Source organism: Quercus robur, chromosome 12 (assembly GCF_932294415.1).
Source record: "Quercus robur chromosome 12, dhQueRobu3.1, whole genome shotgun sequence".
Lineage (NCBI taxonomy): Eukaryota > Viridiplantae > Streptophyta > Magnoliopsida > Fagales > Fagaceae > Quercus > Quercus robur.
In genome coordinates, this window is record NC_065545.1 from 2186895 (window position 1) to 2200376 (window position 13482).

At 34.1% G+C, this 13482-nt stretch overlaps 1 protein-coding gene and 1 non-coding gene across 2 annotated transcripts; one reads left to right on the forward strand and one right to left on the reverse strand.

Annotated features, from left to right (window-relative positions):
• Positions 1-3569: 3569 nt before the first annotated feature.
• Positions 3570-4579, reverse strand: LOC126709068 (uncharacterized). The gene has a single exon (XM_050409146.1). The coding sequence runs from the start codon at positions 4422-4424 to the stop codon at positions 3858-3860; it is 567 nt and encodes a 188-aa protein (XP_050265103.1). The 5' UTR covers positions 4425-4579; the 3' UTR covers positions 3570-3857.
• Positions 4580-9384: 4805 nt separating this feature from the next.
• On the forward strand, positions 9385-9456 carry TRNAT-CGU (transfer RNA threonine (anticodon CGU)). Its single transcript has one exon. It is a non-coding gene; the product is annotated as a tRNA-Thr (tRNA).
• Positions 9457-13482: the final 4026 nt, after the last annotated feature.

Consider the following 13482-nt stretch of genomic DNA (forward strand, 5'->3'; position numbering starts at 1 on the left):
TATTTTCTAAGTCTTGATCCAAAGAGCCCAACACAATGAATTTTTTGTAGAGTATGGATCAAAGAACTAGGTTTTAGTAAGTTAAACGGGGTATTGCATGGAATAAAGTAATACATGAACAAGAACAAAAGCCATTATATTGAAAGATCACACGATCTGATAGAGCTAAACACTTAGTTTGTATATACGAATCAATGCAGCGGGGTTCCTTTGCATGCTAGAGTTCTCTCTCCTTCTCTTTTCGTCCCTCTCTTATGGGGGCTTTTACACATTATATAGGCCTTTTCCTATCATCTGAGTTTTACACTTATCGATCATCCAAACCTCCACTTGAGCATCTGTCCCATCAGACACCTCTTTCAGTTCTTTGTGAGTTGCGGTAGCCAAGGTAGCACTATTCAGGGGTCTTCTTCACATTAATGCGGCCAGGAAAGTAGCTGTAGTGCATTCAATGTGGCGATGGCAGCTTTTGCTTAGATATTTTGTGTTTCCTTCCTTTTCACGTATTTAGGGGATGGGCTTTAGTGCCTGGGATGTCCTTTCGCTCCGGATTTTCAGTGTCCGAGGAGAAATTATTCCTCGGACCTGTTTTCTTTGTTTCCAGTGATGTTTAACATGGGTTGCTTAAGCCAACGTTAACTCCTCGGATGGGCTGGTGTCCTCGGACGAGTCCAAGGCCCAACCTGTTACTTTGGGCCATAGTCCCCACACTAGTGATATTAATTTTAATATGCCTCCTCAAACTCACGGTACTCTAACTAGCTAGAGAACAACTTGAGTTTAGCAACAAAAGTACAAAAACAAATTGGAGGATGAGACTTAGTATATATGATAGTCAGTTGTTTAATTAGTAAAAGTAACAGGATAGAGATCAATAGAGACAGAACATTCACTAATATCACTATGATTACACATAAAATGATAATTAATCAATCTTGATATGTGTGGTATGCTAAATTGCTAATGTTTACGTCATTATGGACAATATAAATAGTACTATGGTTATCACAAAAGATAGGAGAGGTAGCATGCTAAGGCCTATAGCAACCAACATATCGAGAAAAGCTCAAAGATAGTGCTAGCAATTGTGCATGGCACTTAACCACAAAACTATAACGAGCCACACAATAGATTAACTCTTACTACACCGCATCAAGATTTGTCACCTAGGAAATTTCTCCAGTCCTCATATTATCAATTAAATTGAAAATAAAGTCCAGGGACGGAACAACCCTTGGACTAGAGTTTTTTTTTTAAAAAATATTATTATATATATACTAATTTTAGCAATTTTGTTCTATAAATTAAAGTTACATTTTATTTCCCTTTAACAATATTATTGATTCTGTACGTTTTTAAACCCCTTAAAACAAAAGTTGTTTAACTTTGTTATTTAGCCAAGTGATTACTTAGATAAATTATTCAGATCTAGGTTAACACATTCAAATCATATCATGCAAGTGATGCGGAAATATAAAGAACACACGATAGGATAACCCAGGAAAACCAAACCGGTAAAAAACCCGAGGAGGATTTAACATAACTATCCTCAAGGTAAAACAGATCCACTATGAAAGAATTGAAGTTTGTACAATAAGACTTAGACTATTAACATTCTATTGCTATCTCGATTAGAAAACTTACTATCACGACCACGTGACAGCTCTGAGTCCACGAACTACTTTCCTTGATCCACTGCAACCACAAGTACTCCCACTTGTTACTTTGAGACTCCACTCAAAAGTTTCAGATCTTCTTTAAGTTCTTTATGTAGCAATTAAAGCGATCACCAAGTTTTTGACTTGAATTTTGATCTTGATAACCCTAAGTGTGTATGAAGGGATTCAACGTAGCTAAGGTTATCTTGATCTTGATAACCTCTATATCTCACAAGGGATTCAACACACAGCACATCAAAGACATCTAAAACGTAGCTAGGGTTTTTCCTTTTATACTTGGAGCAAAACATAAAACCCTACACGTCAAACAAGCTTGGATTGAGTTCGAAATTCTGCAGAAAAATTAATCTGCACAAGGTTCGATTGATCGAGTCTAATTTTCAATCGATTGAGCCTTGCAAATTTAGATCAATAAATCCTGCAATCACTCGATTCCAACTTTTATAAATAAACACTCTTTGAGCAAGCCTAAACCTAGACTTTATGTTTTGATCATGGTTTGCCAACATAAAACATAATGAAGTTCTAGTACATTTAGTTCATAAAGCCTTAGAACCTAACAGATTCTTTTAAGAGTAATGCTATACTCATAAACTTTTTTATAACATTTTTACAAACTATTTTGGTAGTAAATTCTTATTGTTTTGCGTATGGGCAAATCACTCACATCGTTTTTTTACTTACTAGTAACAACTTATCACATCAGTAATTTATTTATAAAAATAAAAAAAAAGAAAGAAAGAAACTTATAGCTCTAGCATTTTCCTCATTTTAGTGACCATAAAAAAAATTTATAGATCTAAAATCTAAAACAAAATATACAAGTCCCAAAAAAAAAAAAAAAAAAAAAAAAAGCTCAACAAAAATTACCAGTAAAACTAAAAACAAAATTAAGCTCAATTAACTAATTTTATCCAAAATAAATAACCTTTAAAAAAATTCTAAACAAAAATAATTTTGTTCTTACTCACAAAAAAAAAAAAAAAAAACTCTGTAGTTAAGTAGCAGAATCAAGGATTAAAACTGTTGCATATAACCAATAGTAAAACCGCCCCCTTAACTCAAAGTTCTGACTCCATCCCTAAAACAAACAAATAAGCAAAACATCAAGAGCTTGTTGCACAATTAACGTTATTGTTCAATTTTCTCCATACTGATCTCTCCTCATATTATTATTATTATTTTCTTTCAATTTTTGGGTGTCATAGATCTGGGCTTCATCCTTGAAGCCCACTATACTGATAAACTTAGACATATGTTCCAAAAATATATCACGGAGTTGTACTCATTCATGAATTTTGCCACCAAAGATACCTAGCTATAATGATTCTAAAAAAAAAAGATACCTAGCTATAACAAACTTCATTAATAAGTAAATGTATAAATAAATGGACAGTTGAGCTTTTTGGTTTAAATACATTGTTTGATTCTCCTAACAAGAAAAAGAATTTCGGTTCAAATTCTCCTGATTTGTTTTAAAACACAAAACAAAAACAACTTATGCTTGCCCATCCTGTTCTTACAGTCCATCCCAGGGCTATCCCCAGTGAAACGCTGCTAAGGTCATTGAAAAAGAGAATAAAGAAAGAAACTAGTGTTCATTATATTGACAGAGAAACAAATTGAGGAACTTATTGGATAGTTTTCAAATATGAATTAAAATTTACTTGGAACAGAAAGAATCTAGAATTTTTTGTGAACATGAACATTGCGCACAATTTTTATTCTGGCAGCTGAATTTAAAATACAATCAAATGGTAGACTTCAAATAAGCTCAGATACCCTCGTATTATTACAAAGATATGCTTACAAACTAGAGCCCTCTCTCTATATATATAACAGTCATTCTCTTCACATCGTCTAGCAACAAGGTTTTGTATACAGTGAAAGGAGTAGAAATTTACTATAATTTGGTATATGGAAAATGGAAGCTACACCAACAGGGTAACACGGTTAAGGGACGAAGAAGTTTATGGGGGGTTTAATATTAGTGTTTAAACAACAGTTTTCAATGTCTAAATACGAAAACACGTATCTTCACAACACTTTTTAACCAACACATTAAAAGAGGTGTTTATCATGTCATACGTTGACAATATACTGCTGTATACGTACTTTGACATTGCACATAGCAAAGTTGGGTATATGACAAACCAAAGAGGCACACGAATTATTGGCTCAATTATTAAGCACCGTACGGTCAACAATGTCCCTGGTGATTGCTGGAATACAACTCGAACTCCTTGCAATCCCACTCTTCTTTTGACCTCCCTTATATGTAGCAGGACTCACAGACTTAGCCCTAGTTCTTGAACTTTTCTTCAAAATCTCTTTGAAGGCCTCAGCTTGGTACAAAACAGGATGAGTCCTATCAATTCTATTGAACCTTACACAAGCACTCATGTGTTCATTCAAAGCCTCTTCTCTTTTCCCTCCATTCTTCTCCATCTCTTCACTCACAGCCTCAGCACACAGCCCACAAATTAACTTCCCTGAAAACTTTTCACGCACGCCATTGATGTACTCACGGGTGCACTCTTCGGACATTTCACAGCACTCGCACTTGGCCTCTTCAACCTCGGATATTGGTGGGAGGTCGTGTTTTTCAATGACGTCGACAATGTCAATGTCTTCTTTGCTTAGCTCGAATGAGATATCTGATATTGTTCTTCGGAGACTTTCCATTGAAAGCGTTGATGGCCTATTAGAGTTGAAACCAATGGGGTTTTCTCTGTTTGGCGCCATGAGGTGAAGGACTTAGCAAATGGTGAAGATTAACGCAATATGAAGACTATTGGAAAAGCTAGTGTTGTCTCTTGAAGAATGCAAGAGGAAGAGTGAATGTGGAAAGTAAGTTAGAAGTGGGATATTCAGTGTTCTTTGGAATAAGTTCAGAAATTTTTGAGGTCTCTCTTGTGGGGAGCAATGTACCTATGTACTAATTTATATAGTCTGCTGGATCTAGGATCAGATGTATGTGGACTATAAACGAATTTTCCCCAGCAAACAGCAATTAATGAATGTGTGAGAGAGAGAATCCTGAATAACGTAGATTTTTCTTGATGAGACATCAAAAAAATAATGGCCTCTAATTTCGCTGCTTTCTTTTATCTATTATTAAGCCAATACACAACTATATAACATGTGAGGGTTTGTTTTATTTATTTATCAGTAATACTTGTTCCACATAAGTTATTACGCACAATTTTACACATATTTAATTTTTTAACTGAAATTATGACTTGAAATCACAATTTTCAAATTCAAAATTGTAATTTTAAATCATGGTTTTAGTTCAAAATAGGGTGTGTTTTGAAATAAAATAAATTAAAAAAATGTAGCCTTAGCTCAGCATCAAAAACAATCTTTTGGTGGAGTAACTTTTATGAATGCGGGTAAAGGGGAAGATACTAAAAACTTTGTCCATTTACATGAAGGTCCTTACATCATTACATGCATGTCTAGTCCTTACTTGAGCTAGCTTCTCTTCTTTTGCTGGAAAGTGAAAGACATGAGAAAATTATAGAAAATGACTGAATGCTTCTCCAATCCATTCAAGCAAAGACAACAAATTTACAAATTAATGGCTATGTCGTTAAACAGCAGAGCAGATTGATCTAAAAAGCTCCAAATTCACGAGAAACGTGACCAACCATGCATGTGACAGAGAGAGAGCTGTACTTACCATGATCAGAAGGATGATTATTAAAAAAAGGTTTTAGATTCACAGGTATCATGAAGTGGAAAAGAAAAAGTGATTCCGCTCTTCCAGGGCTAGCTTTGCTGTGGGCGTAGAGAGGAAAACCGGATTCTATTTCTGTCTGCAGACTTGGAGAGTAGAGAAAACTTGAACAAGAAGGCTTTTAAGTATGTGGATTTTGTTAAATGAAAACGCTAAACTACTTGCAACTAGCAATGCAAAGTGATCCTTGATCAACTTGCAGTTCATATACCCTGTCTGTTTTGGGTAAAAATACAGTCTATATCTATATAATAACTAATAGTCGAAACGTTTGACTTTTTGTTGACCAGTCCTCATTGCGTCACATGGCTACATAAATTAATGCCATGTCTACCATTAAAAACACAAAACAATGCATCTTTTCATTTGGTTTTTATACAAACCATTTCAGTACAATTCTTTTGCTATTGTTGCCTGTTGGTGTTCAGTTGCATTGTTCCCGCCGGTAGTTATAAACTTTACACATTTCCTAATAAATTTCAGTTTATATTTCTTGAGACAAAACTCAAAAACTTCAAGTTCATTCTGATTCTTCACCATCTCTCTATGTACGCGCGGTAGAGAACCTTTGGTTTTCACAAATATATTTTTGGCAGGTTTTAACGCTATATTCCATTATAGGTTTTTTGGTTTTATTATTTGGATTTTAAAATCTTCCTCCACAAATCCTAAAGATAGGTGCTCCACAAATTTTAAACGCATGCAACATAGTAACGTCTTCTCCTGTGTCTCCAGTCCGCTTTCTTCTTCTTAGAAAGTGTTAAATTGCTTTTCTTTCTTCATTTCTTTTTTCGATTAGGTTTCTGTGTGTGGCATATGGGAGATACTTTGTAACCATTCTAATTGGATATTTTATTGTAAAAAATTAGATGGTCATAGGTTTAATTATGTGAATTTGACCTTACAAGAGAGGTTTGTATTTTTCATGGTTTTCTGAAGTTCTATGGATTATATAATATTTATTTTGTTTTAACTATTGTATGGAAAGGAAAGATGTTCCTTATAATACCTCAATGAGGTCTTGAAAAAAAGTCTTCAACTCCTTGCTACAAGAAATACAAACACGAAGATGATGCTATTAAAAATTTAGTTAGCCCTCTCTTTTCAAAATATTTTAATTTTTTCCCTGTTTTTCTATTTTGTCGCTTCTTATAAGGTTTTTAATTGTTTCTAATTTAATTTCTATTCTTATATGTGTTTGAATCATATTATGAAGGTTTAGTGTGAATTATTATTGAGGATATTTCATGACTCTTGGTTTAGTGTGAATTATATGTGTTTGAATCATATTGTCGCTTCCTCCTTCCATATGGATGGTAGGTAAACCTACTATTCAAAACTAAGTGAAGTACTGAATCCAAATATATTTTCACTATATTTATAATTGCATTTAATTTTTCTAGACAATGTCAAACTTATATATATATATATATATATATATATGTATATCTGATATGGCTATTTGATATTGGATCTTAGGACAGGGGATATGATTGCTCATGATTTTAAAGGTGATATTGAAGATATAAATCGAGTAGTTAGTATATATATATATATATATATATATTTTAGAAGAAAATTATGATGGAATATGGACTGTATGATTTATTATTTTTGTAAGTAGTTTGAATAAGTTGTTAGAAAAACTAACAATATGTTTCTTAAGTGTATAATTTTTTTAGTTTTGTAAGTAAACTGTTTTTAACATTTGGAAGAACGGTTAGTACTTAGTACCACCACTATCATATAAATCCTCTTTGATCCAACATTTTTTTTAGTCTTCATGCTTATTTTAAAAATTTTTTATAATTCAAGAAGGGGACATTTGAACTTAACTAAATATAGCTATAATGTTAAATAGATTTTGTAGATATTTGTGCTTTCCCGTGCATCGCACGGGTTAGCAACTAGTTTATTTGAAAAATGGAGTCACCAAATAATTGAGTCCAATGGATTACACCAGAAAGGGAAATCAAGATGACTTTTCCTTTTATAAAAATATTAGTCACTTAACCACGCAACGTACTGAAAGTTCAAAAATAATATGTATGATACAGATTTTATTAATAAATTTATAAAAAGAAATGTAGATTACAATCTTAAAATAATGCTTCTCATGCATTAAAAATATGTATCATTTTATTCATAATGTGTAGATCCTTCACAACTATACAATCTACACATTGTAAAACAGATGATGCATATATTTGATACATAAAATAATTATTAAAACTTAAAATGAAAGTCAATAAAAAGACAAAATGTTTCCTCTTATGTTAAATAAATATAAACATAAACATAGATATATACATTATTTTATTTTTTATAAAAGAAATATAACATGAACAAAGAAAAGAAAAAAGTTTGGCTCTAAACTAATTTGGAGCTATCTTGCTTCAACTCATGATGGGCAATTGAAGAAACTATCCATATGTAATTTTAGTTACATAATTTTTTGAATGAATTATATAATTGGTTTAAAAAATATACATAAATAATCTTGTAAATTGCTACTTAATAGATTGGAAAAGATAGCTCCAAAGTTTGGAGCCAAACTTTATTCATAGAAAATTAAATTAAAATTTTTCTATAGAAAGCTTGATAGATCATTTCATATAATCCGCATGAATATATATATATATATATATATATAGAATTTTAGTTTGTTTTGCTAATTATTCATCATTAAATAGACCAAATCTAAATAGTTAATGGTCCTTAATTAAAATTTTCATATATTAATTAATCTAGAATTGCAAGAACCAACGAAAAAAAATACAAATTGCAAAAAAAATACATTGAAGAAAATATTTTTTTTTATAAGATTTAAAATATGTTATTCTCTCAATGTTTTATTTTGTAAATATAAAATTTGATAATCATAATAATTAATTTAATATAAAAACAAAAAAAGACAATAGACATTGTGGGGCCAGAGAACTTACGATCCGGCCCACGCTCTACTAGGGCCCAGGGCCCGTGCCGAGGAAGGTATTTGCCGAGGACGGATAGGGAAAGGCCGAAATGCCGGGGGCACAGCCGATGATGACCCTGTCCTCGGCATTCCAAGACTTCAAAGGGAAGAGCAACATCTCGTTGAAGGCTGCCCCCAAAAAGCCCCCTGAAGAAGAGGCGAGTAGAATGGGACCCACGTGGGGGTATGGTGCGGAACTGGTTCAAGATAAATATGTCACCTCCGCATTAATGCGCCCGCAAACGTCCTAACCATATTAATGAGAAAAGACGTTTGAACAGGGTGACTTCGGTCATCGCAACTAACAAAAAGTAAGGGGAGACAGTTGATGGGACGGGTACTTAAGCAGGCACCTGCCTGATCAACAAGTGGAGGGCTAGGATCAACCAAGAAGGGCTATATAATGTGAAGGTTGATGCGCCAAAGGGGGGGGGGCTGGGAAAAAAGACCAAGAACCAGAGCCTCCCAAACCGCCTCAAGGAGAAAGACTCCTCGAGTGAACACGGTTTAATACTGTATGAATATCACGACTAACCACCGTTCGGTGACCAGGCCTAGCCTTTCAAGTCCATGCTCTACAAATGATATTGTTTGGGTCTTTTTTATGTGCGAACCCAGTGTCATTTTGGGTCGTTACAAATTGAGTCCTTACAGACATTTATAATAATTATGTTTGTATATGAAACTATATATTATATTTATTTCAATATATATATATATATATATATTGAAATAAATATTATATCATTTAAAAATAAAATATGAATTGGCAAAAATCTTGAGGGATTAAATAAAAATTAAATTCAATTAAAAAATACATTCACTAGGTAAGTAATAGTATGGGACTATGGGCCAATATAGGTAGAAAGATTGCGGCCCAAAACTCGGAAGAGTATAAAATAACATGAAACAACTTTTTGCGGACTGTGTTGGACCGGTGTACAGAGCTATTATGTGAAAAGAAGAAATTAGGAAAATGCGAGCGTCTAGCTTCCATAGCATAGTGGTAGTGCGTTCGCTTCGTAAGCGAAAGGTCGCGAGTTCGATCCTCGCTGGGATCTTTATTTTAAAAGGGAGAGAGGATATAGCCATAGAATCAATCAATTAAACAATGATAAAGATCAATTCCTAACTCGGAATTTTTCCTTGCTGGGAGCTATATGCCACTAGAATAGACCAATTCCTGAACCAGTTTGCCTTAAAATTTTTCAACAACCTCCTTAAGAATTAACATCTTAAAAGATGATAGCCCTTTTTGACTTCAAACAATCCTGACTTAGAATGAGGCAGTATTAGTTTGTCTGCAAAGACTGTATTGACATAGGAATACTTGAAATTTTCTTAGCTGTTTAAAAATCATATAACATCTAAAAAAGGGTTGTATCTCATTTAGTTGTTCTTGAATTTTTACAAGACATAATCCCCTTCCAACCCCAAGAATCGAAAACCTTTGAACAATCCTCAAACTGTTTGTACCACACAAAGTACTCAAAGTCAGAAAATGAGTCCTTATAATATTATCATGACCTCAGAAGAAGAAAAAAAAAATACACATCTTCTTGTTGATTATGTAACATAACATACTAACTCTGGTGCCTTAAAACTAGACAGAGAATAGAGTTGACCTCCCTGCCTAAGAAAGAAACTTAAGCTTTTCTAACCCTGAAATATAGAACTATTTTTCTCAACTATGTTCTTGAATGACAGACTTTTTTCACTAGAAGTTTAAACCATTACCCAAGTACTTAGAAGGACACCCTGCTTGCTTAACTCAAAAATGCTCCATCACAACATATTTAATATCCTTACTCCTTAGGACAAATTAAGACTAAAATAAATTTCAAACTTCTTCTGATTAATTAACTGACCAGAATTGTCACAAAGCCATTGCAAAACAACCTTTAACTCAGTCTGCACATTCTCAGAACCCTCAAAAAATTGTACACAATCATCTGCAAACAGCATATAACAAATAAGATCCATTTCTCTTGCCAATCTTATACCCCTGAATTATATTTTTTCAGCTTTTAACAAAGCCAAAGATAGAATATTTGCAAACAAAATCTATGGATGAGGTGAGAAGGGGTCCCCCTGCCTCAATCCACATTGGAGGAAAAAAAGGCTCAGAAGGTGAACCATTTAATATCACTTGATCAGAAACAGTGCTACTGCTAATACACTGCTCCACTCTAATTTAATCAAATGAGAAGTGAGACTCATTCTTTCCATAACTACATGAATGAAATTCAACTTACATTATCATAAGCATTATTCTGTTATTCAAACCTATTTTTTAAAAGCAGCAAACCACCTTTTACCCTGAAATAATTCATGTGCATTCAGCAAATTATCAAAAATTAGTATGCCTTTGACAAAGGCATTAAAAAAAGCATAATCAAAGAGTTGAAAATTTGTTTAAGTGTATTAACCAATTATCTCGTAGGATTTTCTAATTCATGCATGACCTCATAGTCTTTCAATTGAACCATTAGGAACTAAGATTTTAATTAATAAGCTTTCATTACTCCGCTCAATCCTCTATCAAAATCAAATAATTTCAAGTCTATGCATTCATCCCTCATTTTATTATGACTTTGAACAGAAACTCAAAATCTGATCTAAACAATGACTACTTTGCTCTTAAATTCTATAATGACATACTATGACTTCCTACGTCAAATTTGGAAATTTATAAACATGTAAAAATCCTTAACCCTGGGGTGCATGTGTACATGTAAGCAGGCAAAAATGGCCCATTACCATCAATTTTGGAAACAATTTGCCCAGAAACACTGTTTCTGAACTATATAGCAATGTACCACTTTTTCGGGTACTCGAGCTTGGTGAGCTCGAGTACCATGTTTTTTTAATCCACTGTCGCCCCATATTCAAGGAGCCCTATAGTGGCGTTTTTAAGCCCTATAGTGACGTTTTCGGACCCAAAAACGCCACTATAGGGCCCCTTAACCTGTTAAGGGGACTTATAAAAAAATTTTGCAGGAAAAAGCCGCTATAGGGTCCGAAAACGTTACTATAGGGCTTAAAAACGCCACTATAGGGCCCCTTGAACCTGTTATGGGACTTATAAAAAAAAAATTTGCAGGAAAACGCTGCTATAGGGCCCGAAAACGCCACTATAGGGCCCCTTAAAAAACGCCGCTGTAGGGCCCGAAAACGTCACTATAGGGCTTAAAAACGCCACTATAGGGCTCCTTGAATATGGGGCGACAGTTGATTAAAAAAACATGGTACTCGAGCTCACCAAGCTCGAGTACCCGAAAAAGTGGTACATTGCTATATAGTTCAGAAACAGTGTTTCTGGGCAAATTATTTCCAAAATTGATGGTAATGGGCCATTTTTGCCCATGTGCGATGAAAACAGTGTCCTACCAAAAGAAAAGGCAAAATTCAAAAACAACTTGGAGTAATTATATAATATTCTAACCGTATGAAAATATCATTAGCTCTAGTTTCTCTCACATAATAGTGAATCTAAAATATTAAATTTATAGCAAAATTCACCATTGATGTGTATTGATACCCATTTTCGCGACACATTTTGTATGAGCCCGATTCAACCAAGCCCGACTTCCTTATGGGCTCAATTCATGTATTATTTTTTATTTTTTTTCTTTTAAGCATGACCCAAGCCCATGCGACTTATGGGGAAAATTGAGGAAGTGTGGTTTGGAGGGTATGAGTCGGTTCCTTTTGGATCTTTTACATGGGCCCAACCCATGCGTGCTATCAAATGGGCAAGGGACACTGGTAGCATCTTAGGCTCATGGAGGAGGTCTTGTACCCAAAATTTCCACCTCAAAAGAGTTTTTATGCTCTGGGTGACTGTGCCCCTAATTTTCAACCCAGCTCCATTTTCCACACCAAAACACAACTAACCCTAAACTAATTAGCTAGCCTATTGTAGCCACCAAATGCAGCTATCAAAAGCCTACAATGACAAGGAAACAATAGCTAATGGAGTCAGCCACTTTATTTCCAAAATCATGCTAAAAGCATGCTAAACTCTTCCCCAAACAAAAGCAACCCAAGCCAAAACACCAAATTAGTATCATGGGGGATAAAAGCCTCTTCCACTACTCAAAAACTAGTCATTAGCAACACCCCAAACTCTATATAAAACTCTCTCTTCAGCTCAAAAAAATGGGGCAGCCACGTTCTACCTAGAGCCTGGAAACTTCAGAGCAAAAACTCATTCAGGCAGTCAACAATCTCACAATTCTGAACCTTAGGGGTGGAAATATGGGTACAGGGGAACCTTCCCCCTCTTCCTCATAACCTCTCTCATTTTCCTCTTTTGGGTGACTGTGGGTCGAAGTTTCAAACCTGTTAAACCACGTTTTGCCCATAGAGCTGAAACTTGAGAGCAAAAACCCACTGAGCCAGGAAACATTCTCACAATTCTGAACTTTAGGGGTGGAAATATGGGTATAGGGGAACCTTCCCTCTCTCATTTTCCTCTTCTGGGTGACTGCGGGTCGAAGTTTCAGACCTATTATGTTTTTATACTTTTTCTACACTTTTGTTAGTAGCATTTTGATTCTTTCTTGTCAAAGAACCATTAGCCTTTGTTTTCTATACATTGTGAATTTTGGGCTTGATTCTCCACCAATAAAGACTTCTAAAGAACCCAAGGGAGAGATTTGGACCGTTTTCGCATTTTCGGCCTTTGTCACAAAAACGTCCCCGACAATGTGATAACTGATAAGAGATAATACAACATTATTGTGCTGACCCTTTCAAAAATAAAATAAAAATAAAAAACATTATTGTACCGACAATACTACCAACAATTTTCCAACAACTTGTGGCCATGTAGTTAGCTCACGAAGTGCAATAATTGAAAATGTTATTCATTTATGGATAATCTTTACTCGTGCTTTTACAAGCACTGAATACCAAGTCAGTCTTACCAGCAACATTATCCCTCCCATACTCACTTTCTTTCTTAGAAAATGCTAATAGATGCTTTAAAGTAATAGTTAATAATTTATTTAAAGAAAATTTTTATAAAAATAAAAAAATAATATTTTGATAATTTTTTCAATTTTTCATAAAAGTAATATTAA